At 52.3% G+C, this 25,397-nt stretch overlaps 1 protein-coding gene across 4 annotated transcripts in view; it reads left to right on the forward strand.

The window, feature by feature from the left end:
* The first annotated feature begins 6,404 nt into the window (after window positions 1-6,404).
* CTDP1 (CTD phosphatase subunit 1) overlaps window positions 6,405-25,397 on the forward strand; it is a 34,246-nt gene continuing 15,253 nt past the window's right edge. For 2 of the 4 annotated variants that reach the window (XM_028139294.2, XM_028139296.2), the window contains exons 1-10: window positions 6,407-6,990; window positions 11,227-11,310; window positions 11,733-11,826; window positions 13,464-13,592; window positions 16,155-16,305; window positions 17,717-17,807; window positions 19,540-19,706; window positions 20,141-21,103; window positions 21,419-21,560; window positions 22,173-22,376. In XM_028139294.2, coding sequence (XP_027995095.2) covers window positions 6,683-6,990; window positions 11,227-11,310; window positions 11,733-11,826; window positions 13,464-13,592; window positions 16,155-16,305; window positions 17,717-17,807; window positions 19,540-19,706; window positions 20,141-21,103; window positions 21,419-21,560; window positions 22,173-22,376 — 2,333 coding nt within the window. In that variant the 5' untranslated portion in view covers window positions 6,407-6,682. Of the gene's footprint in view, window positions 6,991-11,226; window positions 11,311-11,732; window positions 11,827-13,463; window positions 13,593-16,154; window positions 16,306-17,716; window positions 17,808-19,539; window positions 19,707-20,140; window positions 21,104-21,418; window positions 21,561-22,172; window positions 22,377-25,397 lie in introns of all 4 variants that reach the window. The other 2 variants (XM_028139297.2, XM_008160335.3) reach the window with 2 other exon arrangements.

The raw sequence follows: 25,397 nt of genomic DNA on the forward strand, positions 1-25,397 counted from the left end.
GAGAAAGGCTCAGGGGGTTTGCCCGGGACAAGCTGCCACTACCTATTGCTCCATTGCTCCCTTGGTTGCAAGTCTCATGGGGTCCCTAGAGTTCAGGAGATGCATGCCTATGGGGGAGAAGGGGAATGGAAAGGCCCTTTCTAAACTTAAATTGTGCACTTGGAAGGAATAACTTACATTTAGAATTTATATCTCAGTCTTTAAAAAGGAACTATTGTGACAGGGTTCTAAATCAACAAAAAGAGAAAACACTGTTCTCGCCTTCTTACGGTGAAATCACCTAAGCCACGGTGAGGGCACCTTTTTCTCTCCTTTGTGTTGGGGACAGGAAATTTACATCCAGAGACCGGAAGTCCTAAAAATGGAAACTGATTCTCTCATGTGTAAGCCATGGCTACAGTTCCTATTAAACACAATTTCCCCAAGATTCATTTATCTGATATTCTAGAAAGTGGTATCTTTTTAAGGCCATTTCTCCCTAAAAAGAGCTTCGAGCAGCAACTGCACAGACCTGACTGTGCAGCGCTCGCTCGCTCCTGTCTGCAGTGGAGCCTGTGGGTGAGATTGTGATGTTGTCTTCGAAGGGGAGGCTGAGGAACATCTGTGCTCGGTGGAGCCATGTGTTGTGACAAGCCACTGCGTCAGGCATGTAACGAGGCACACCCCTCCCAGCTACACCCCCTACCAGAAACCAGTGCTGAGCCCCCAACGTCCCATCAGGCACCAGCGCAGGATCTCCCGTGACTCTCAGAGGTGGATCACTGCTATTACTCTGTGACGGTCTTTGTCATTGGAGGCTAAACACCCAGAAACAGCCATTGTTATTGTTTAGGAGTCAAGCACTGATTTTCCAGCTGAGCTGCAGCCTCAGCCACACACAGCCACACACAGCCACAGGTGTGGAAAGTAGAAAACAAAGCCTAACTGTTCTGAATGTCAGTTTTCTCATCGGAACATCTCTATCCTGGTCAATTTGTGGGATTATTTAAAGGGGCTGTTTCTGATTGATGGTTGGAAATCAGCACGTTCCATTCTTGATTCAGATCAGCCCCACACAGCCAGCAGCTGCTCGCCGGGGAACAAGCAAGCACAGGTGTCCTCATCCCTAGGACTCTGCCTCCTCCCAGAGAGCACACCACCTGTTTCAGGTTCCCAGTTGTCTTTCCCTCCAAAATGCACACAACGTGTACTACTGCCACCTTTAAAAAGAAGTAGCATGTTCCTTTCAGCCAAAACACCTTTGCTTTCATTATTCCTCTCTTCCCTAAGAGCCGTTTTGCTGCATAAAGGGCTGGCTGTCAGCCAAGCCCCCACGGGGCGGTAGCAGAGGCAGTGAGCACCTGCGTGAGCCAGAGTGCTCAGGCACTCACACGGCACCATGCAGAACAGAAGGGATTGCTCTGTACAACTGCACACAGTACAGCTGTTGTGGACCTGACCTATCATGTAATAACATCCTGTACGCACACGTGTAATGGGCCTGCAGACACCTTATCTCATGGAGCTCCCCGCTCCAAGCGACTTTAAATTCTCATGTCAGAAGTGCCTCTTGTTCCCAGACATGTCAGCAAGGCCCTTCGTCTCACAGGAACTTCCCTATCTCTAGCTTTTCCGCTGCCCCCTCATCAAAATAAAGAGGTCCCTGAGCACACGGCTCCTCTAAGATCAGTGCTGTATCTTGAAAAACAGGCCCAAGAAAGAGAAGAAAGGGGGAAGGAGGGGTGTTCTCTTTGATCTACTTAAAATCAAAGACAAGAATTTCCACTTTTGGCAATAGGCATCTAGATGCTCTAGAACCTTCACACTGCAAATAATTCCATTCTCAAATTAATTTTCATGCCAGCACAGGCTTGGAGGAGAGAAGGGACATCTTAAAGGCTCCCAAACCAGGGAAACCCTGATAAGTTGAAACTAGTCAGAAAAACTCAAAGTGGGGCTGCCTCGGAGAACGTGCCAATTATCAGAGCTGAGGGCTCCCGGCACCGCAGCACAGGTGAACTCAACTCCTACCCGGCAAGGATTCACAAGTGCCCCCACCTTGGCCCTCTGGCTCTTGTCATAGCAAATGTCACCAGGAGTCCCACAGGTTAACATCAACCCAATGTGAGCTCCCGAAGGGCCCCAGCCACAAAAGGAAATGCACTTCTATGAACGAGAGTCAGTAGGAAGAAACATAAAACAGATTTATACCCACAAAGATAGCAATTATTCAAATGATCAGATTCCGAATCTCAGAAAATAGGTATGAACTATGAGAGAAAAAAAGTAAATTGCCAAAAAAAATGAGCGAGTAATAACAGACTATAAATAAACATACATATTTGAAAAATATCCAACTAGAACTTTCATACATAAAAATTATAATTTTTGAAGTAAAGCCTCAAAAGATGAGTTATCAGGTTACACATAGGTGAAGAGAGATTAATAAATCAGAGGCTACATCTGAAGGAATCCTCCAGAATAGCAGTCGCCAACCTTTCGGACCTCAGAAATCACCAGTGGTCCGCAGACCACCGGCTGGTGACCGCTGTTCCAGAACACTGAACAGAGGAGTAAGGAGAAAATTATAAAATCAGATTTAACAAATAACTACTCAGCACTCCAGGGACTAAAAGGAAGAAGAAATTTTTAGAGAGCATGCTTGAGAATTTTCAAGAACTAATGAAATTATTGAAAAACAGAATCAACAAAAAGTAACCCACTCTGAGACATGTTTCAAGGCGATCACGCCACAGAAACAAAGAAAGGACAGATAACCCATGAAGCCACAACACTCAGACACACGCGGTTTCAACAATGGAGACCAGAATCCAATGGAATAACGTCTTCTGAATGAAAAAAGTCATACATCTGTCAGTATGCCTCCCAAAACTCAAAACTATCTTTCCACAATGAGAGCAAAATAAAGCATTCTCCGATAAACAGGGAATGAGCTTAACTCTAACAGAGATTGACTGAAGGAATTCCACAGAACATGCAGTGAACACTCACTTCCATAAGAAGGATAGTCACACAACAAATACGTACTATATAGTGCCTATCACACTCATATAAATATTAGAGGCCCGGTGCACGAATTTGTGCACCAGTGGGGTCCCTTGGTCTGGCCTGTAGAATCGGGCCAAAAGTGGCTCTCCAACACCCCCTGAGGGATCCCGGATTGCGAGAGGGCACAGGCCAGGCCGAGGAACCCCACAGGTGCATGATCGGGGCCAGGGAGGGACGCGGGAGGTTGGCCGGCCAGGGAGGGACCGTGGGAGGGCTCCAGGACATGTCTGGCCCATCTCACTCAGTCCCACACAACTGACCAGAACCCAGCAGCAAGCTAACCTACCGGTCGGAGCTTCTGCCCCTGGTGGTCAGTGCACATCATAGCAAGCGGTTGAGTGGCCTTAGCATACCATTAGCATATTACGCTTTGATTGGTTGAATGGACAACCGGACAACTGGACACTTAGCATATCAGGCTTTTATTATATAGGATTAAATATGCATTATTTTAGTAGAACCACCTCTTTTCGTTGGACTGTAGCTTTCCTAATACGTAAATTATCTGTTACTAAAAAAAAAAAAAAAAAAAAGGGTATGAAAAGATACTAAGCCAAATGGTCATTAGATGAATACAAATTACAATCACAGATTTCATCTAGATTGGCAGAGATTAAGAAGTTGCCCAGGGTGTGGTGGGAGTACAGGACCATTTGTGAAAGCATCAGCTCATGCACCTTCTATGACTTAGCAAGGCCATCCCTGGGTCCTTGCCCTCAAGAGAGGCCAGCACAGGGGGTTTGCTGTAGCCTTCCACACACCAGAACTGGAACACAATTCAGCGTCCACCCACAAGAGAATGGGTAGATGTATCATCCTGTTACAGACACACAGAAGAACACATATATGATGCATTTTCATAAACAATGTATTTGTATAAATAGCAGGTCCTCTAATAGCATCATTCTATTCAATGTTGCTTAAAGTCACGGAACCCATCAAGGACACTAGGTGAGGACTTCCTATACAGTGTTCATATGCAGCAAACAGAACATGAAAGGAGAATGACAAACATGACATTGAGGTGGTGGACCCCTCGGGTGTGGAATCGAGGAGATAGGATGAGATGGTGAGGAGCCCATTGGCAGCTGTAACAATATTGGAAATGTGCTAGGTTTTAGATTGGCTGATGGGTTCATTTTAGGATTGCACGTGATCTTTGGTACATTCATAATTTATGTAATTTTTAAATGGGGAGAGAACAAAGAGAGGTGGAGATGCAGCTAAAAGCTGTTAGATGTCACTGCTGGGGCAAAAATGAATTGGCAACCCTGGTCTGTGCTCCTCTCCCGTCACTTATTTCACAAAGTTGCCCCACCCCCGTCCCAGACAAGTCACACTCTTGCCTGTACTCAGTCCTAGCCTGGACCTCCCATTACCCTGGCTCCCCACTGGAAAGCCAGCCCTTGGTCTAACTTGAACTCTCCACAGCACTGGACACACGGACCACTCCTGCTCACTGCCCACATCTCTGCAGCTCCTTTCCCAACATGCTCCCCTCACTTGCTGTGTGGGGCAAAAGTATGTTTACAGTTGTGAGTACACAAAAGTTTATTCTTTTATTGTTTTTATTAATTTTTGTATCATTTTCCATATGAACAACTGTAAACTCACTTTTGCCCCGTCCTGTATATTAGGATAGGGAAGCCATTGTCCCTCATGGCAGCAACGTGAAAATTGTGTTGCTGTTTTTTTTAAGGAGCTTTAATAGGAAACATATGCTTCTGTGTTAATTCTAGAAAAGCAAATGCTTCTTTTAGTGAAATGTGTTTCTTGGATAACCAGGGAAAAGAAAAATCAGCAACAGCTGCTGCTGGAGTGGCTTCTTTCAACACCTGGCCACACCTGAGGACCTGGGCTTTGGAGGAGCTTCTAGAACAAGCATGTCAAACTCAAAGGCTAACAGGGGCCAAATAAACGAGGCCCGCGGCCTGCAGGCTGCAAGTTTGACATGCTTGTTCTAGGAAAACTCTTGGGGACCAGAGGTGGGGCCAGGACACAGGTGGGGAGTAAAAGGTGTGGAGGTGAAAACTTTTGTAACGTTCAGAGACAATGAGATTAGTGCTAACTAGGTGTTGCAGGCCTGATTCTATTTCTACTTCAATTTCTGTATTTTTGTTCTTTTAGGGATTTATCTATTTCATCTAACTTGGTGTTCATGTTATTCCCTTAGAATCCTTTGTATTTCTGTGCAGTTGGCAGTGCTATTTTCTCTTTCATTCCCGACTTTAGTAATTCCTTCCCCTCGCCCTTCTGTCAACCCAGCTAGTTTTGTCCATTTTTCTTTTCAGATTTCTACTGTTTTTATATTTCCTTTATTTCTTGCCTTTTTGCTTGGGGTTTCGTTTGCTCTTCTTTTTCTGATTTCTTACGGTCAAAAGCTAGGTTCTTGATATAGTTCTTCTTTAAACACAGACATTTTAGCCATACATTCTAAGCACTGCAGCACCCAAGTTTTAGTCTATTTGTTCTTTTCACTCACATTTTCTTACTGCTGTGTGACTTCTTCTTTGATACACTGGTTACTCAGAATTGTTCAATTTCCAGCTAACTGTGAGTTTTCCACGTGGATATATAATTTAACTTAATGGTAGACACGAAACAAGCTCGGTGTGGCTCCTCTAAACTCTGAGAACTGTTTTTTGTCCTGCCTGAGGCCAGGGGACGCGCCAGTCACGCTGCCTGTACCGGGAGTCCAGCCCGCACGTCCTTGGGCTGGGGACCCAACCTCTGAGGCGGCGAGGACAGGTGCTTCCGTCCACAACACCCAGGAACAGCAGGTGTGTAGTCACCCCGCTCTGAGGAATGCCCTTCAAGGTCACCACGACGACTTCCATTATCTCTCCGTACTAGGAACCAGCGACGAAGCCGAGGCCTCCCCACGTGAGCGGACAGCTCAGACAACTCCGTACACCCAATCCCTCGGACCCTGACCCCGCCCTGGCACACGGGGCTGCGGCTCAGCGGCCCGCGCGTTGCATGCCGGCACTTGTAGTTATCAAGACGCCCGCCTTAGCGCGCGAGGGGACCGTAGGACGGCAGTCCGCGTGGGATGCCGGGACTCGTAGTTCACAGGACGCCCGCCTTAGCGCGAACGTTTGGACGGCGGCCCGCGTTGCGTGCCGGAACTCGCAACGCCAGATGGGGATTCGCGGTAAGGCAGCGCGCGGTGCATGCCGGGACTCACGGTTTAAAGACCCGCCCCCCCCCCACCCGTGCCTCAGTGCCTAAAGGGACCTGTGGGACAGCGGCGCGCGCTGCATGCTGGGACCGGTGTTCACAGAGTAAACTGGGCGTAGCAACACTGTTCCCGCCGGGCCCAGCTCCACGGGTTTGGTCCCGGAACACCTCGGTACCCGTTGCTGGTGCAGCGCCTCTCGGGCCCCGCGTGGGCTAGTGTTTACACGCGGGCCCCCTGGCGCACGCACGTGGCGTAGTGTGACGCCACACGCTGTCCCGGAAGTCGGCGCGGACCTGGGCGGCGGGTGGAAGCCGGTGCAAGAGTGGGAATCGCAGCGCAGCCACCGCCGCCGCCTGGGCCAGGGTCGCCCGCCCGCCCGCCCGCCGGTCCGCGATGGGCAGCGGGCCCTGAGCGCCCTCCCGCCGCATCACCGTAGCGAACCTGTTGGCCGCGATGGAGGCTCCTCCCGCCGACCGCGTTCCCGCCGAAGGCACCCCGCCGGCGGCCGTGGCGGAGGTGCGCTGCCCGGGTCCCGGTCCGCTACGCCTGCTCGAGTGGAGGGTGGCGGCGGGCGAGACCGTGCGCATCGGCTCGGTGTTGGCTGTGTTCGAGGCCGCCGCCGCCTCCGCGCAGCCCTCCGGGCTCCCCCCTGTCCGCGCCGGCTCCGGGGGCTGCGTGCGCGCCGAGCGCAGGCTGAGGTCGGAGCGCGCCGGCGTGGTGCGGGAGCTGTGCGCACAGCCGGGCCAGGTGGTGGCTCCCGGGTGAGTGAGTCGGGATGAGAGCGAGTGTCTCGGGTTGGGAGAGGGGCCAGGGCCGGAGCCGGGCACTAGGCAGGAGAGGGTCTAGGGGGCTGCGCTTGGGGAGAACTTTGCAGGGTAAGCCACTGTTTGTGGTCTTTCTTTAGAACTCGGTTGTGTTCCCTCTTCTGCAATAGGTTCCTGTCCCTAAGACGCTTTATTTGTAAGTTAGGAAAACTGGGGCGACAGTGAGTATGGAACGAATCAGCGTGCTCCATGCTTGTCATCGCGCTATAAACTCCTGGGGGTGTGCACTTCAGATTCTCATAAACTTTGCTGAACGCGGTTGTAAAACCTGGTGCGGTTCTGCATCATAGTTCAGGAAGGAGGTGCAGCTGGGCGCCCTCCTAGGATTGGCTCAGCTGCGGGTCCTTAGTTTTAACCTTCTTAAGGGACTGGTTTCCTCTATTGAGGTGTGTGAACCTGTCAGTGCATAGTTTGTGTGGTCTTGAGATCAGGTTGAAGTGGACACAGGTGTGTGTGCACATGACTCTTGATGGTTTTCATTGTCAAGAACAGAAGGGGCAGGTGAACATTCCTGCCTCCTGCTGGAGTGGTTAGTGTACAGCTTCCCTTCCCCCCCCCCCCTCCCCCCCCCCCCCCCGCGCCAGTCAGCTTTCTGTCCACTCCTGCCTTCCTCTGGTGGTGCTGCTCACTCTAGTCTCCTCCCCTCTCCCTGGGGCTGCACTGACCCTCAGCTTCTGGTCTGTGCCCCCTCCCGGAAGCTAATGAGGACAGGATGGGATAAGGCCATCCTTTATCCCATCCCGGGGAGTCTCAGCCTGCATCCACTCTCCTCACTCCTTCAGCTCTGGTGCCTATGCCTGCCACCCGAATGCAGGTGGTGGGGGGCCGGGGATGGATGTTGCCTCAGGATGGCACCCTCCACTTAAGTCAGCTGCCTGGCTTCCTTAGAGGGAGAGGCTCACTGTTGTTTGACAAACTGTTGCCTGCTGTCATCACTACTTTGAAGTCATCTTACCTGACATCTTGGGGCCTAATGAGCCTGTAAACCTACCAGCCTGTGCATGATGGAGGGTAAGCTCAACGCCTGTGAAGAGCCGTTCTCCGTGACGTTCTGTCCTCTGTGCAGCTATGGATGTGGGGGGCATGTGACCGGGGCTGTTCACACAGAAGGGTGAGGCAGGGGTTGTCCAGGTGGAGTGAGTCCTGTGCCAAGGGGACCTATAGCCGTGCTTGGGGGCACGTCATTAGCCAGGCACGTCATTGGGTCACAGGCTGTGGAGTGGTATGGTGAGGTCCCAGGGGTCTGCAGGGAGACAGGAAAGTGGCTTTTGTGTGGGCTTCCCTTGGTCTTAAGGGGACAGGTGAGAAGCTGGCTAGGGGGCAGGGCCGTCTAGGTGTGGAGGGAAGATGGGAGGGGACCCGAGGGCTGCCGGCATGAGTCCTTTGGGAGCAGTCTGGGCCCTTCTCTCTGTCCTGCTGTGGTCTGCCGGAGGGTCTTTCTGGAAGGACACCGACAACTCTATCGATATATCCAGTGGCCTAGGTCCGTGTGTTTGTGACCAGCAAGTACAGCGCATGTGTTTAGGTGCAGTTTGGTGAGTCTTAGAAACAACCACTCAGTCAAGATAAGGACATCTCCCTCATCCAGACATGTATTTTAACTTTATCTGGTTCCTCTTAGGGGCATTTAACATTGACACTCTTTCTCTGAGATGGTACCTCCCTGATGTGTGTCATGGGTCTGGCTGTGCAGCCTCTGTGACACTGATTTCTTTCTAATTGTCATTCTTTTTTCCGCCCATCCTTAATCATTGGGGCTCCCCAAAGGCCCATCATTGTCTGTTTCCTTGGTGGTGGTGACACCCTGGCCCCGTCCACTTCCTGGCTTGCATTCCCCTATGCCCTCTGCCAATGGCCCCTGTCCCTCACTTGCTGGTTCCCAGGAGAACCCCCTGTTCTTGTTTCTATCTCCCTCCTGTTTCTCTCCTTCCATGTTCCCTGGGTCCAGTCGGTCTTCAGTAGGCAGGTTTATTCTGGGGCGTGTGGCACTGTCTGTGTGTTCTGCCAGCTCCCTTGGCAAGTAGCACCTGCTCTGGTGCCATGGGGCTTGTCTACCTGCCTACTCACTTTGTGCCCAGTGCCCTTCAGCTGGACCCTCTGGTCTCAAAGCCACCGCTCTATGCTCTTCCTACTCTGACCTCGGGAGCCTCAAGCCTCTCACCTGCTTCCTCATCATCTGTTAAGACCCAGACGTTCTCTCCGGGGCTGTACTGGAAGCTTCCTTCCACCTTAGTTAGAGATAATCCTCTAGCAGCGATTTTCAACTGGTGTGCCCCAAGAATTTTTAAAACATGCAATACCTGACTGTTTAGTCAGAGGCACTGACCTCTTTTCCCTTAGATTGTCAAACAAAAAAATGACAGCAACCACCGATGGCCATCTGGTATTTTTTTGGTGTGCCGCAGAATTTTAGTAATTAGCTTATGTGTGCCATGAGATGAAAAAAGTTGAAAACCACTGGCCTATAAGTTAATGGTCCTACCCTGGGTTCCCATCCAATCTTAGTGATCCTAGGCAAGATAGTCTTCTTAATAAATATACAGATAAATTAGACTTTATCAAAACTAAGAACTCCGTCTTCAAAAAACACTTAAGAAAACGAAAAGGCAGGCTACAGACTGGAAACCTATACCTTGTAAAGCATTTCAACCTGTTTATTGGTTGAAATAGAGACACATCAAGTATGTCTTCGGGTTAATGTTATTAGGGGCAATTGATGAAATCCTGGTACATTTTTTGGGGGAATTCCTGAAAAAATATCCTCCAAGTGGTAAGTTTTAGTTTAAAAGTAAGGAAAGTGAATAAATGCAGACTTCAGTGCCCTTCCTCACTGGGGTGTGTGGCCCACGTGTTCTCACGGGGTAGCAGGACCGCAGAACCTGTAGTAAACGTAAGCAGCATCGGCACTTTTAAACCTTGTAGACGGGTGAACGAACCCGTTTGCTCAGTTTCTCACAAAACCTGCCACCAGTGTTCCCAGGGGCAAACAGCAGGTTCCAGGGCCCCACATGCTTCCTTCAAAAGACCCATTAGCCAGGGATCAAAATGCACCTGTGACTTTTGGGAAAGGCCTCAAGTCCCTTTGCTAGCTCTGCTACATGTTCTCAGGTGAGGGAGGGCCCCAGAGGAATGGAACCTGAATTAGCACTGAAGGGGGTCTGGGAAAGTGGGTGGGACTCTGCTGACAAGAGAGGGTGTGACCTTATTGCGGCAGCTGGGCAAGTGTCCTCTGAGGTGGGTGGGATTGGAGAAGAGGGTGCTGGTGCTCCTGTGAGGGTCACTGAGCCTGGATAACTGGAAGAAGGGGTGCCCACGTGGGGGTGGGGTTTGGGTATGGGTGGGGTGCTGAGGAGCCACATGAAGGGGGAGGTGCGAGAGTGGGGGTGGAGTGGCAGCGCCCCAGCTCTGGAAAGCAGAGGCAGAAGACCATTGGTGAGAGATGAGGAATGCAGGGTGCCCAGAGTGGGTGGACAGTAAGCTGGGGACAGGTGCAAAGGCTTCTGGGAAGGTCGCTGTGAGGAGCTGTGTGGGGTCCAGTGCAGCGGCTGGTCTGTTCCTCTTATTGCTTGTTTAAGACAGGAAACAAGCAGATTTTTTGGCTAGAGGTTTAGATGGCGTTAATAGCAGGGGAGAGCATGCTCCAGGGAGAGGAATAAGGTGATGGGGACAAATCAGCGCTGGGGTTAGAGGCTGCAGACACGGGACAGCGAGGCCCTCGCCCTGGGCCCCACCCATGCAAAGAAAATAGTAATTTCTGTGTTTGTAGAAACTGGAACTGTTGCAGTAGTCTATCAGAAGAGCAGATGCATCGCAGCCTCTCTGCACTGGGAACACGGGGGAGGCAGCCACTTATTGTTGGTATTATTGTTCCTTGTTGTATTAACAAAGTTTCAGTTTTTGTAGATTGTTTATCATAAATGTAAGAGTATTTGAGATAGTTTCCTCTCCTGACACGACATTTTCAGCTCCTGCACCTGTTCTATGTGGTTTGTTGTGTTTTAGGTGAGTGGAGCCCACAGGTGAGACATCCGTCCTCCATTTTACAGTCAGAGCACAGGAGTCCCCGCGAGGCGTGCAGCAGCCAGGTCTTCCTCCCACTCAGGGAGAGTAGTGAGAAACCAGAGTCCCAGTGTCTCCCTTCCTGATTTCTGCTTTTTGCCCCCCCATTTCTAGAGCGGTTCTGGTGCGAGTCGAAGGATGCAGCCACCCAGTCGTTATGAAGGGTTTGTGCGCCGAGTGTGGCCAAGACCTGACTCAGTAAGTACTGGCCCGGCGTGAGCATAGTGCCTTTCATGTTGGAAGGGGGACCGTGGGTACAGAGGTGAAGGGTGGAGGGCACGGGTATGGGGTTGGGAACCTGACTGCTCTAAGGTCAGCTCAGCCGGTCACCCGCTGTGGGAGGGAAGCACTAGTGAGTAGAGATGCGCTTCTGATCCTACGGTGTGCGTAGGGGGTGCTGTGCCTGGCTGTTTGCTCATGGAGTGCCTGTGTCAGGGTGACATCAGTGTGTTTTCAGCAGAGCTCTGTGAGGGACTGGAACGTAATCGTTTGGCCAGTCTCCCGTGTGTTTTAAGTGGACAACGTTCTGCAGTTGCCAGCAGCACATCGACCACAATGGAAGTGAAAGTGCTCACTGCATTGGTCCGCAGCCGAATCTTACAGCCCTCTCGCTTCCGCAGGCTGCAGAGCAAGAACGGGAGGCAGCAGATGCCACTGTCCACAGCCACCGTGTCGATGGTGCACAGTGTCCCGGAGCTGATGGTGAGCTCCGAGGTGAGTGCCGCCCGTGGGTTCCAGAGCAGGGAGAGGGCAGCCGGAGAACGTGCAGGGCTTTGATCACCTTTATCTGACGTGACCTCTGGGAGGACGACGAGTATGGGGGTTGCACTTGTCTCTTTCCCAAGTGATTCCACCTGGGAGGCATCTGGCTCCCTGCTCTCTAGGGCTTTGGCTCCGGTTCCCTGGAGCCAGGTCTGGGCTGGAGGGATTAGACATGTGAACACATGCTGCGACCAGCGGATCTGGTCGGGGAGGCTGAGGGCCAGGGTTAGAGCCCATGAGCAGCTGCCACCAGGACAGGTGGCTGTGTAAGAGGTGACCTGGGTAGAGTCGAGGGCATCGGCAGTGCTGGTGGAGCAGACAGGGGTGCAGGGACCCAGAAGAGGCCTCAGAGCTCCTAGGGGGGGCCCCTGTGCATTTGTGTACCAGCAGGCCCAGCTGCCCAGGAATTGAAGGTGTCTGCACAGATAGGAAGTTTGGAGTTTTACCATATCCGTTCCTTTCATGCATTCCAAGAACACCTGACACCTCATGTTTCTATGGTCTGAGTCTAATGGGCTGAGTGAGCATCGCCAGGACAGAGCACAGGAACAGGTCTATTGGGGTTGTATAAAAACTCACTTATAAAGCATTTTCAGAGTTCTGCATCTGTGTGAGTAGGTGATACATTGTTACAGGGTGTGTTTTTTTAGACTTGTGCTTTTAAGTGATACCTACTTTATTTTTTATGAGAAGGACAAAATACCAGGTACATGATTCAAGTTTTTCTGAATTACTGGACTTTAAACAAATGTAAATACATTGGGGGAGGGGGGTAGGTGGGAGGGGGGAGAGAGAGAGAGAGAACTAGGGAGCTGGAGGATTAAAGAGAAGAGTGTCCCCCATTTCCTGACATCACGGAACCACTGTTGGCTTCAGTCCCTTCAGGAACAGAGGTTAGAATTCTGTGCAAACTAATGAGAGCCGGCGTTTGTTGACAGTATAACTGAGTTACAGTGAGAAATGGTAGTGATGCAGGCCCCAAAGTCTTTGTCACGGGCCCACATCAGTCCCCTCATCGGCTGAGTGTGGTAGGACCAGGCCCTTCCAAGAGCAGTGTCCCCGCTGGCCCATGAGGGTAACATCTGGGCCACGCCGTCTCCAGGACCCACCTGGGCCTCTTCCAAGGTGAAGCCCAGCGCCAAGCGGCGGGCACCTGAGATGCATCCCACATGCCTGCTGCTGCACCTCGTGTCCTAGTTGTCCCTGTCCCTGCCTACCGTCCCACTTTGCCCATTCCTTCTGCAGTTCATGGTGTTGAGTTGCTCCACAGCATCCAACTAAATTTTTATAGGAACCACCACTTCCTTTTACCTCCTTTTTCATTGGTTTACACCTTTCGTGAAATGACAGAATTAGGGTCACAAGGCAGAGTGCCTTGCGGGGTGCGGTACACACTGCAGGCTCCAGGCAGCAGGGGCGTAGCCCTGTGGCCCCACGTGGTCTGGACAGCATTGGGTCCACTGGCAGGCAGTGCAGAGGGCAGTGAAGAATATGCTCAGCTTCCACCTGTTTTTCTTAATGAAATTGAATTTTATTTTGGATCCAGATATACTTGCATTGTCATTTTTCCTTTTTCATTTTAACTTCAGCAAGCCGAGCAGCTAGGGAGGGAAGACCAGCAACGACTGCATCGGAACAGGAAGCTGGTGCTCATGGTCGACTTGGACCAGACCCTCATCCACACCACCGAGCAGCAGTGCCAGCAGATGTCAAACAAAGTGAGTGCGGCGGCCCTCGGGGCTCCTCCAGGGCCTGTGCCACAGGCAGGTCCCCCACACGGTCCTCAGCACCGTGAACTGCAGGCCTGGAAGGCCCAGGGGGCAGGCAGAGTGGACAGCAAAGGGGGCGGTCTTGGGGGAGAGGAGCAGATTTGTGTGCTCTTCAGGAAAGTCTGCAATGGGGGGCAGTGCAGGTGCACCCGGGCTGTAGGTGAGTCTGGACGTCACCCTGCATGAATTCTCCAGTAAAATACAGAGAATGGGTCAAGGACGGAATGCTACTTCAACTTTGTGCTCAGAAGTTGTAGAGCCGAGAAGTTGAATTTCTGGACCTTTCAGAAGGCTGCATGCCTGTTGCAGGTGGCTGTTCCCAGGCAGGTGTCAGCTCCTGCTGTCATTACCTGGAGACCAGCATCACCGATATCGTCATCTTTCACTTCCTTGTTGCTGTGTAGCCCTCTGTTAGTGCTCGGATTTTTCGTGTCCACAGAGCTCAGCAGTCTGGTTAGGACAGCGCTGTGGGAAGGAGTCCTTGACAGAGGGGCCAGGCCAGGCTGGCACACGGGTTTATCGTGCCTTTGAAGTCGGGCATTTATAAGACAGTTGAGCTAGTTGTAACATGCCAGTTTCTCAGCTAATGTGGTCCAGAAGGCAAATGTCAGCATCTGCATGGCCAGTCCTCTGCAACTGCTAGGGCTTCAGTGCTGCCACACCCTGCCCATGGGCCCATCCCTCTGCTGGGCTCAGTAACAGCGTGATTACAGGGCTTTCCCGGCCACCCAGAGCCCCCCACATGCTGCTGCTGACCCGGGACGCTGCTGACGACTTCAGACATATTTACATAACGTGCGCCTTTAAGGGTGTTGATTGCAATTCATGGACTATTTAACTGTTGAGTGGGGTGGAAGTTGTTTATAAGGTTTTATTCCTAGTCTTCTAACAGCCTAATCACGAGGGCTTTGACTCACTTAGAAATGGGAAAAGTTAACTAAGCCTAAGATTGGTTACTTTTCCTTTATAATTGTTGTTTAGAGCATTTTTACTGAGAAAATTAATGATAAATAGGATTAAAAAGATCAGAGTTTACTTCCTGAGGAGAGGGAGCCTATTTGCCTATTAATCGTGTATAAGCAGGTCGGTATTACTAATTTTACCTGTCTGCTGAGGTGATTTAGAATGCTGTGTCAGCTTCTGTGATGTGTCTATAAGTTAATAAAGCTGTGTCTTAAAATAGTCCGTGAGGTAGACTAGCTTATGTAGGAACCTGTGCCTTGCTTTCATTGATAACTGGGGAAGACACTGTCAGCAGATTAATGGGAACCTGTTCTAAGCCAACTGTGGTTCTGCTATTTGACAAATGTCAGTATTTGAAGGAACAAAGACATGAGTGACATTACTTTGTGCATCATTAACAAGAGTGGGCACAGTAGTTAGGATGTGTGAGGGTCTGCTGGTGTCCTCACACCCCTTCAGTGACACTGCAGTGACTGGGTAGTTGTCTTAGTTGTGATAGCTGGTTCCTGTGGGTGTTTGTCACAGGTAGTCTCTGTACTTATAACAGACTAGGGGCCCAGTGCACGAATTCATGCACCTTGAACTGTGGGCCATGAGGCTGTGGTGGGCACAGGGGCAGGTCTCAACCCATCCTCCACACGGTTGCCCAGCCCCTCCCGCCACAGCCCCCAGTCCCGTCTGCCGGCAGCCCCGCTCCCACCGCCGCTCCCACGCGCTGATGGCGCCGCCCTGCTCGCACCTGCTGACAGCGTGGAGTGATTGGGGCCGGCACCAGCAGCAGGTGTGAGTGGGGCCAGCACCGTCAATGGGTGCGAGCGGTAGCTCCTGCCCCAATCACCCCTCAGGAGCAGGGGGTGGTGGAGAAGCCCTCGGGGCGATCAGGGCTGGCAGCCACCGCTCGCACCCGCTGATGGCGCCGAGTGATCGGGACCAGGACCAGCACTGGCAGTGAGTGCGAGCAGTGGCTCCAGCGCCGGCTTCAGGTGCAAGTTTGGCTGGCGCTGGAAGTGGGTGCGAGCAGGGCTGGCACCGGCAGCAGGTGCAAACACTGGGCGGGACCACGGTGTGTAGGAGCAAAGAATTTTCAGTAACCACCAAAGGCTTGCCCTGATGACAGCGACCGGTGCCCCGCCTTCGTCTGGCACCCCCACTCACCTGCTCCACCATCCTGCCACGGCCAACGCCCTCCATGTTCCACACATGCCCCCTAGTGGTCAGCACACGTCATAGCAATTGGTTGTTCGGTTGTTCCACCGTTCAGTCTATTTGCATATTAGTCTTTTATTGTATAGGATTATATAGGATAGTTGCCCTCGTTGCCATAGGTAGTTACTAGAGGTACTTGCGGTGGTTCTGTAGGCAGTTACGTGTTGTCATCTGTAGTTGCTGTGTGAGTGGCCACAGCAGAGGGGGCTGAGCTCACTCCCGTGGAGCATGTGTAAGGAAATCATGTGTGCCTGGTAAGTTGGCACGATACCTGGACCCCTGTCCTGACGGTGGAGCCCATGCCCTCGGGTCCTCTGCTGACTGGGCATTCGCTCTCCGCAGGGCATCCTACACTTCCAGCTGGGCCGGGGTGAGCCGATGCTGCACACCCGCCTGCGTCCGCACTGCAGGGAGTTCCTGGAGAAGGTCGCCCGGCTGTACGAGCTGCACGTCTTCACCTTCGGCAGTCGGCTATATGCACACACGATCGCAGGTGAGCGGGCGACTCTGGCTGAGCTGTGTGTGGTGCGCCTGAACACTGAAACTGGGTTATTTCTTACTGTCCGCCATGCTTGCTTTTTTTTATTATTATTATTATTTCGAAGAGGGGAAGGGAGAAGGATAGATAAAAACGTTGATGAGAGAATCATTAATCGGCTGCCTCCTACATGCCCCACACTGGGGATCGAGCCTACAACCTGGGCATGTGCCCCAACCAAGAATCGAACCGTGACCTCCTGGCTCACAGGTTGATGCTCAGTCACTGAGCCACCATGGCCAGGCCCGCCATGCTTTCTTGAAGGTGAAGGGAGCTCCCTGTCAGCCTCCCTGGGAGCTGGCGGTTGGGTGGCCAGGCAGTGTTAAGTCTCTAAAGTTCAGCCACTGCTCTCCTGGGCAGCCCTCCCCACCTGCCTGCGTCTAGATGGACTGGCTGCTGTCATGGGCCAGTTTGGGAGTTGGTCGGGACCACAGATACCTGGAAAAATAAACATCTATAATAATAAAAGCGTAATATGCTAGTTAGCCCCGACGTCCTTCCGGATGAAGCCAAGGCTGTGAGGGAACCCCGGGTCCTGAGTGCCAGAGGGAAGCCAGTGCTGGCAGCCAGGGGAAAGAAGGCCTACTCTTGCACGAATTTCATCCATCAGGCCTCTAGTCTTATATATAAGTGAACTTAAGATGTTTTACTGATTGGTTTGGAAACACTTATGGGGCCACATTGCTTATGTCTGTCTGCACTTAACACTTGAGGTGCAGACAGGCGATCTTACTAGGAGCACGCAGTGTGGCAGTTCAGCACTGACCTGTTGTCTTGGTGCAGACGTCGGGCTGTGCTGGCTGAGCTCAGTGCATGGAGGCAGCAGCCCTTGGGTCATGCAGCATTGCCCACAGTGGCCACGGCTGGGGGCAGTGTAGGGTGTGGGCTTTACTTCCCTGGGGACAGCTGGGATCCAGCCCCACTGACTGCAGGTAGACCTAGTACCTGCAATATGACATGGTCACAGCTCGGTATTAGATGTCGATGGTTAGATTCAGCACCTTGAAATTCTCTTTATTGGTTGGTCTTGGTCCTTTGTTGTTGCTGGAGAAATGAATTTCTCTTCCCCTGTTTACATTTAGTGCCCTTGTAGGAAATTTTAATCATGAACATGTAGGCAACATACTAAAGTAATTCATCTTGTAACTAAAATTCAACATATTTGCCTTTAGCATGTGGCTGCTGTGGCTATTGGGATAAGTGAGTGGGACATGTGAAGGTTAATGTAACTACTTCTCTGCATAGAATTCTCTGTGATGCTCTGTGTCTCTGATTCTAAAGAAACAGTAAGGTCTTCACCGTATGCACAGTGGAGCATTCTTGCATCTTAGACACACATGACCTTTATCCTGCTTTCTTTTCAAAGGCTTTTTAGACCCTGAGAAGAAGCTTTTTTCTCACCGAATATTATCGAGGGACGAGTGTATCGACCCATTTTCTAAAACAGGGAACCTCAGGTACGTACCTGCTCTGTTCATCACAAGGCTTGCTGTCGGTTCCCATTGTGAAGATGCATTGGGAGCATCGAGCAGTAATTGTGTTTATTCTTGCATTTCTGCCACTGTCTCTGCTACTGTCTTCTAACCAGACCCCTACTTCCTGCCTCTCCCTGTATGTCCAAACAGCGGGAGGATGAGGGTTTGGAGAGAAGGAGCTGAGAGCAGGGCTGGGGGGCACAGGAAATTCAGGTGACAGTGTCAGTAGAAAGCGCCCAGAGCTTCCCCAAGTACAAGGTGGGCTGTCTGTCAAGTCACAAGTTTAAAGAAGGTGTTGGCATCTCAGGTTCACGATTCCTCGAGAGCTGACTTGCTGTTAACACTGGGAGTGTTAGGAGAGCCTAGGTCACATTTTCATCTGCCCCTCTGCTATTCCCACCCTTCCCATCACCACCCCCCTTCCTGTCTTGTCCTGTCTATCCCTCTGCGACTGGGCCATCCCACCCAATCACAGGGCTCTTTGATATTCTCAGAAATGTCTTCTCTATATGAGCAATGTCCCCCTTTCTACCCAGTGTCAGGTAGAACTAACGAGACTGGATAGTAAGGCAGTAACAGCTGTGGCCTCAGTGACCTCCTGGCTGGTGTCTGCCACCTGCATCTAACATTTCGAGTTCAGATTTGGGGTGTCCACACGACTGAGACCCATTCAAGTCAATGTGCACTAGAAAAAGTGAAAGCACTTGTTTCAGAAACAGACCTTGTGTGTTTGCTCCTTAGTGTCAGAGTGAGCAGGTTGATGTGGACAAGGAAAATGAGCGAGCGTGTCGGTGACTAAGGAGCCTGCTCCACAGTGGACACGGCAGTCCCCCATCTGGAATTAAATGTGCTGGAAGGCATTTGCCACTGAGGTGTTTTAGCTAGCTTATGTTCTTCTGGAAAATGGACTCAGAAAAATAATATTAATTTTGGACACATGAACATTTTTTCCTGGGTAGTGTAGCCTTTATTATTTATTAGCAGTAGAGACTCTGAACAGTGGTAGGCATCTCTACTGGGTTTATCCCCCGATCGTGGAGACAGGCAAGAAGCAGTCGTCATTCTGAGTATTGAGTGCTATGGGCCAGCTCTCTGAATCCCAGGGGTGTGGACAAAAATGAAATTTAAGGAGACCATGTGAGGTAGCAGAGCATGCCTGCACCCAGGGATGGCCTTTAGACCCTTGTTAATATTTCTGCTCACCCCACACACACTAGTAGTTTTGGGGAATACAAGTCACCTTTTGGGAACTTCAGGGAACAGCTTTTTCAAACAGCTGAGTTTGAACAAGGCTGAGCCTTCCTGCCTCTCTCTCTGAAAGCCCTCACCTGGGAACAGGTGGGGGCAGACTCTGGCCTGTAGGCAGATAACCTATGTTTGTAAATGAAGTTGTACTGGGACGTGGCCACTGATTTAAGTTTGTTCTCGAGGCTTTGTCGGGACTGGAGCTTTCTCCTTCCTCTCTGGTCTTCTAAGGAGAGTGCTGACTCCTGCCTTGAGAAGTAGCAGAGACAGTGGAGGAAACTGTGACTGTTTTAATGTTACCTTCTCTGGAAACAATTTAAACACAAGCTAAACAAAAGCCCTTCTGTACTTTGCATCTGTTTCGCATTAGTCTGCTGTCTAGTGGTTACGTGTAAGATAGTTAAGACTCTTATTTGATGATTCTTTTTTATAAATCATGCTAGTAGTTCTGATACATTTTTACTTCTAGAAATCTCTTTCCTTGTGGAGACTCAATGGTTTGCATTATTGATGACCGAGAAGATGTCTGGAAGTTCGCCCCCAATCTGATCACCGTAAAGAAATACGTCTACTTTCAGGGCACAGGGGACATCAATGCTCCCCCAGGGTCCCGGGAGCCTCCGGCGAGAAAGAAAGGTGGGCAACTCCCTTCTAGTCCTCAGAGAAGTATTAGCATTTGCTTCACTGTCTCCTCCGCCTCTCACCTGCCTTGTGACTGCTCTGAATTCAGGACTCACTTTGTTGCTGCTTGTTGTATTTCAGTATTACAGAGGCCGTTGTGTTTATGTTATACTAAAAGGCATGATATTATTTTGTTTCTGTTTCTTAATCGTACAGTTTGAACATTTTTCCAATTGAGTAGGATTAAATAAAAAGTTTTGAGGTATGCAATTATTGCTGCAGCCACTAAAATAGGACTGAGAGGTCTGGGCTGGGAGAAAGTGGGACCCAGCAGCGTCCCTGCAGTGGACAGCTCGATGGCCTGTCTGAAGCAGGGTGTAGCGGATACGTCCTGCATTTTCCCATTTCTTGGAAATCATGGTAACCTCTCCTTTTGTGTGCACCTGCAGTGAATTATCCTCCCAAAGGTGCTGACATCGCAGATCAAGCTCCGTCCATTAAGGACCCTGAGGAGGGAAGGCCAGTTTCTGCAATCGAGCAGAGTAACGGCCTTGGGAAGCCCATGAGGGAACTCAACGGGGACTGGGCCTCGCCTGCTGCCCGAGCCCCTTTGGTGGACGGTAGGGGGCCCCCAGTGTGTGTTCAGCAGCAGGGTCGGACCTCAGTGGAGAAGCAGCCCGCTCAGGGCACAGTAGGCAGTGACCTGGACTTTGACTTATCCAGTGACACTGAGAGCAGCAGTGAGTCAGAGGGTCAGTCCTCCACCACCTCTGATGGCGAAAGTGGGGAGAAGAAGAGCCAGAAGAAGCTTAAGGCTGCGCAGGACACCAGGAGAGCCATGCAGCAGGGCGGCGCCCCGGGCCCGGGTGGGGAGAGGCCCACACGGCCGAATCACTGTGGAGAGCCTGCGCCCGGAGTCCAACCTGATCTGCAGGAGGAGGGCGAGCGAGACAGCTTCTGTGGGCTGGCGGGTGGCTCTGCCGACAAGAAGGAGGCCGAGACGGAGTCCCAGAACAGTGAGCAGTCAGGCATCACGGTGGGCGAGTCCCTGGACCAGAGCGTGGAGGAGGAGGAGGACGACGAGGAGGAGGACGATGATGGCGATGACCACCTGGTCCACCTGGAGGAGATCCTCGCCCGCGTGCACTCTGACTACTACGCCAGGTACGACCGCTATCTGCGCGGCGAGACCCAGGAGGCACCCGACATACGGAAGATCGTCCCTGAGCTCAAGAGCCGAGTACTGGCGGACGTTGCCATAATATTCAGTGGGCTGTATCCCACCAACTTCCCGGTGGAAAAGACGCGAGAGCACTACCATGCCACGGCCCTCGGAGCCAAGATCCTCACCCAGCTGGTGTTAGACCCTGACGCCCCTGACAGGGCCACCCACCTGATTGCTGCAAAGGCAGGTAAGTGGCCAGCCAGCCACTAGGCCTTCCTCGGTCCTGCCCCGGGGTGGGGGCAAGGACAACCGAGGGAGTTCATGGAGTAGAATGCATCTACATTGGCCTCTGCAGTCATTCTTTGAAACCAGCAGGGCTCCTGTTTCATGTGGAATGTTCAGAAGCATCTTTCTGATAATTACATAATGGCTAAGTCCTATTTGGACTGGTACTCTGTCTGCCCATCTTGGGCCTAGGTATGCATGTGGGCGTGTCCTGGGTGCATGCCTTAGGCTCTGTACTGGGTCCCTGAATAGCCAGGCCATTGCTCCCCTCTTGTAGGCACAGAGAAGGTGCGGCAGGCCCAGGCGTGCGGACAGCTGCACGTGGTGAACCCCGACTGGCTGTGGAGCTGCCTGGAGCGGTGGGACAAGGTGGAGGAGCAGCTCTTCCCACTGAGCGAGGACTACGGCAAAGTGCAGAGGTGAGCTGCCAGCAGACTCGAGAGCCCACCCCTGGCCACCAGCCTTGCTGCTCGCAGACCCACACAGCATCCCCAATGTTCGGTGCGTGGCTTCCTCAGCCCTCCCACCTGTGCCCTGCCTGCCTCACTGTGGCTCCTCCAGGCTCCATCACGAACAGGTATCCAGAAAAGGTGACCGTTACTGCCTAGGGAGGAAGTACAGGTTTTTTCCTGTGCCTGTGCAGTAGGGCTGTCAGCAGGGAATCTAGTTTGTGTGTTTCTTTCACAGCTGCTAGAAGTTATATGAGCCACACAACTGCTGTAGAGTCATTGGGAGAGGCTCAGCCGTGGCGAGGAATATGTAATAGAGCCTGGTTTTTGTTGTTTTTTTCCATAAAGGTTTGAAAAATGCTTCCTATTCTTAAAGAGTTTGAATGTTGTATTTAGAGGGAAATCCTGGGACAGACATGAGGGAAACAACAAACGCAGCCTGCACTTAGGTCCCCGTGCTGTGTGATGTCCTTCCCAGGGCTCTGAGCGTCAGAGGAGGGAGGCCTCAGTTCATGGGCCTGTGTAGGGCGTCTTGCATCCCCCGGTGAGTCCTGGCTCCTCATGGCCTGTTCTCACCCGCAGGGAGGACAGTCCCGCAGCCTTTCCCGACAGGCAGGGTGCGCTGCCAGCTGCCTTGTTCCATCCGACACCCGTGCACCCCAAGGCCCAGCCCGGCCCCGATGTCCGGATCTACGATGCCAGCACGGGCAAGCTCATCCGGAAGGGCACCACCAGCCCCGGGCCCCCCGGCTCCCTGCAGATCCACACGGGACACTCCTCTTTCAGGTATGTCTGCCGCGCCGCACCGCGGAGCACACCTGCTGGCAGGGCTTCCCTCGGGTGGGCTGGGTGCATCCGGTGCTGAGTTGGACTTGGCTGCCGCTGAGGGCTCTGGCTGCTGATGTGAAAAAGCCTCCCCCACTTCCACTTCGGGCCTCTCTGCATACATTTGTGTTTGTGTCAGCTGCCATGCACTGGCTCACTCACACTGGCTCAGTGTCGCCCTCCATGAGCCGTTTCATTTGCTGACCACACATGGGCCGTTGTTGGCCATATCACAGCAGATGATGGGTGGGGGGGGAGGCGGGGGGAGGGCTGGGCCTGACCCTGATGCCTCAGGCCCACCAGGTCTGTCCCTTCCACAGGACAGATAGTTGTCGTGAGGGAGAAGGGCAGCTTTGGGCCTGTGCTGGGCTGTGCCGCCCCAGCTCAGCAGCACAGCCTCTCTGGTCACCTACCCACTTCCACACAGCCCAGATGGGCTGGTGATGGCGATGGGGTGAGCAGGACATGCAGGAGAGATGCCCAAGTGGACCCGCACCTGTGCTTCCCAAGGGGGCAGGGCACTTGTGGAGCAAACCGCCCCTCTGAGTCTCAGGTGCGCCCTCCACTTCCTCTGTGCTGAGAGGATCCTGAGTTTGAGGACCACACCCCCCACTGTGTGAACAGTCTTGGGGCGGTGTCTGAGATTTAAGTGAGGGGTCTGAGGTTGGCGTTTCAAAGAGCTGCCATTGGTGTGGCATTGGGGTAGACGTGTGGCCCTGCATCATGTCCCCTCTCCCTCTGGAAAGCGCCGCGCCCCTCCCCCTGCCCCCAGCAGCTGTCCACGCTGGGAGTGGCCATTGATGCCTCCCTCTGGCCTTCCCCTGGACATGGTGACACTTCAGAGTCCAATTGAGCCACTCAGAGTGGACATAAAGCCACCCCTGAAGGCCAGGTAAAGTGTCCGCTGACCCTGCTGTGGGGCCCCAGGTGTGACAGACACCCTGGGTTGGGCTTTTGTTTGGTGATTGGTTGTAACTAAAAGCATCATCACTGTTAAATCCCACCAGTTAAGGAGTTACATTTGACCTCTATGCCGCTGCTTGCGTTCCTGTGACCTCCAGTCATGATAATATCCAGGAAAGGTCGTGCGTCCCTTTAATAAGTGGTGCCAGTGATTGGCCAAGTTTGCTGGGACTTGCAGTCCCACCAGCAGGTGCAGGTGTCAGGTCACATCTGCCGTGTCACCAAGTTGTTGCCTTCTCTCATCTCGACTCACCATTGGGATCTCACTTCAGCAAGCTGCCCTTTGTAGTCTTAACTTGCCCTTTTTTTTCCTTCCTGGGTTTTTGTGAATTTCTGGGAAATGTTCGTTGAGTTAGAAAAGCGTCCTGTAGTTGCTGCCGTTGCAATGAAGGAGGCCAGGGTTCTTCCCAGCTGGACTGCATCCCTCACCCTTTGTGGATATATGGAGTGCTGGGTGTTTTCCTTTGTTGTCGGCACTTAGGGCTCAAACGTTTATAATGTGTAGTGTTCACTCTCAGACCTTTCTTGACACATTTCTCACGATGGATTTCATCTGTATTCCACCCTCTCTTTAAAAATTCTGTGGTGAACAATATCATTTCAGGTGTATATGTTTTTTAAAGTATAGCCTTTCCTTAGCACCCAGGTGAGCAAATGTTTGCCGTCCTCTCTGTCGCCAGAGCAGCAGGTAGACGATTGCTGCTCAATTAAAGGTTCAGCTAAAGCGGGGACGGACTTCACCTCCGCGTTCGTGGAGGACGTGTACCTAAGGCAGAAAGGCTTCTTTGGTATTTCAGAGGAACTCTCGTTCAGGTTATCCTGCAAAAAAAGTAAGTGTGGGTTTCTAGCTCTGTATTTTACTGTCCCAGAGAGGTTCAGAGGGGCGTGATTTCTTGCTTAGGTTCTGATGTGCATGGACTTTCAGGTGTTCGGGATGGGCCCTGTGTTTATCCGCCAACACATAGAGTGTGGTGTGTGTTTGTTCTTATTGCTGAATCGTTCTTAAGTGGCGAGGCTGCCCTCCTTTCTGAAGCTCCCCATTCAAGAGGAGACCCAGACGGAGTGCCGGGTACACCTCAGCTATGTGTTTCTGACCCTTCCAGGCGTCCAGCTCTGCTTTGACCCGGGACCGGGGACACTGCAGCCCCGCCCTGGGAGCCTCTCGGTCAGGGGTGGGAAGATGGTTGAGAAAGGGCTGTACCAGCAGAGGCTTCCTGAGCAGCAGACGGGGCGGGGCCAGGTCAAGGACAGCGTTCCTTCAGGAAGTCACTGATGCTCTCTGATTTCTCCCTACTTTCACAAGAACAGGGAGAGGTGACCCTCTGTGTTGGCTGCTGTTGTGATGGGACAGCTAGAGCCCAGTGGCCATGGTGGCTGAGCCTGAGAGTGGCTGAGTGGTGGTCCCATGTGGGCATCCCCTGGACCCAGTGGGGATGCCATGGCACCTTGGGGGGTGGTCTAGATAAGGAGCGAGAATGGAGTCCTGGCGGGTAAGTATCTGGGCCTGTCCACACGTGGCTGCCCGGCACTTAGAGCTTGTCCCTGTCTGGTTAGCACCTCAGATGCAAGGTGTGCAGACTGCCACATCCGGAAACTGAGGGCTGTGGACCTCGAGAGCCCGTGCCACTGCCCATCAGGGCACTCGCCAGTTCTTGGCTCCTACTGGTCCTGTAGTTCCTGTGTGTTGAGGGCTGTGGGAGAGGGAGCCCCTTTTCCTTATCCCAAGAATGGTGATGTGGCCTGTTCTGTGCCCAGAGCCCTAAGGCACCTGGAACTCATCTCCCTGGAGGCTCTGGGTGAGTATAGGTGGCACTCTCCTGGCTGCTCGCAGCCATGTGTGAGAACCTTCCTTCTCGCCTACGAGGTCTGTGTGTGGGAATGGGAGTAAGAGCGGTCCACGCAGCCAGCCTCCATCACAGCCAGCACAGTGCACAGCTCGCCTTGTGCTGAGGCCAGGGCCAATAAGAGTTGCCATGTGATGAGCGAAGCTTAGGGATGGTGGTCCCAGCCTGGGGGTGT

Source organism: Eptesicus fuscus, chromosome 12 (assembly GCF_027574615.1).
Source record: "Eptesicus fuscus isolate TK198812 chromosome 12, DD_ASM_mEF_20220401, whole genome shotgun sequence".
NCBI lineage: Eukaryota > Metazoa > Chordata > Mammalia > Chiroptera > Vespertilionidae > Eptesicus > Eptesicus fuscus.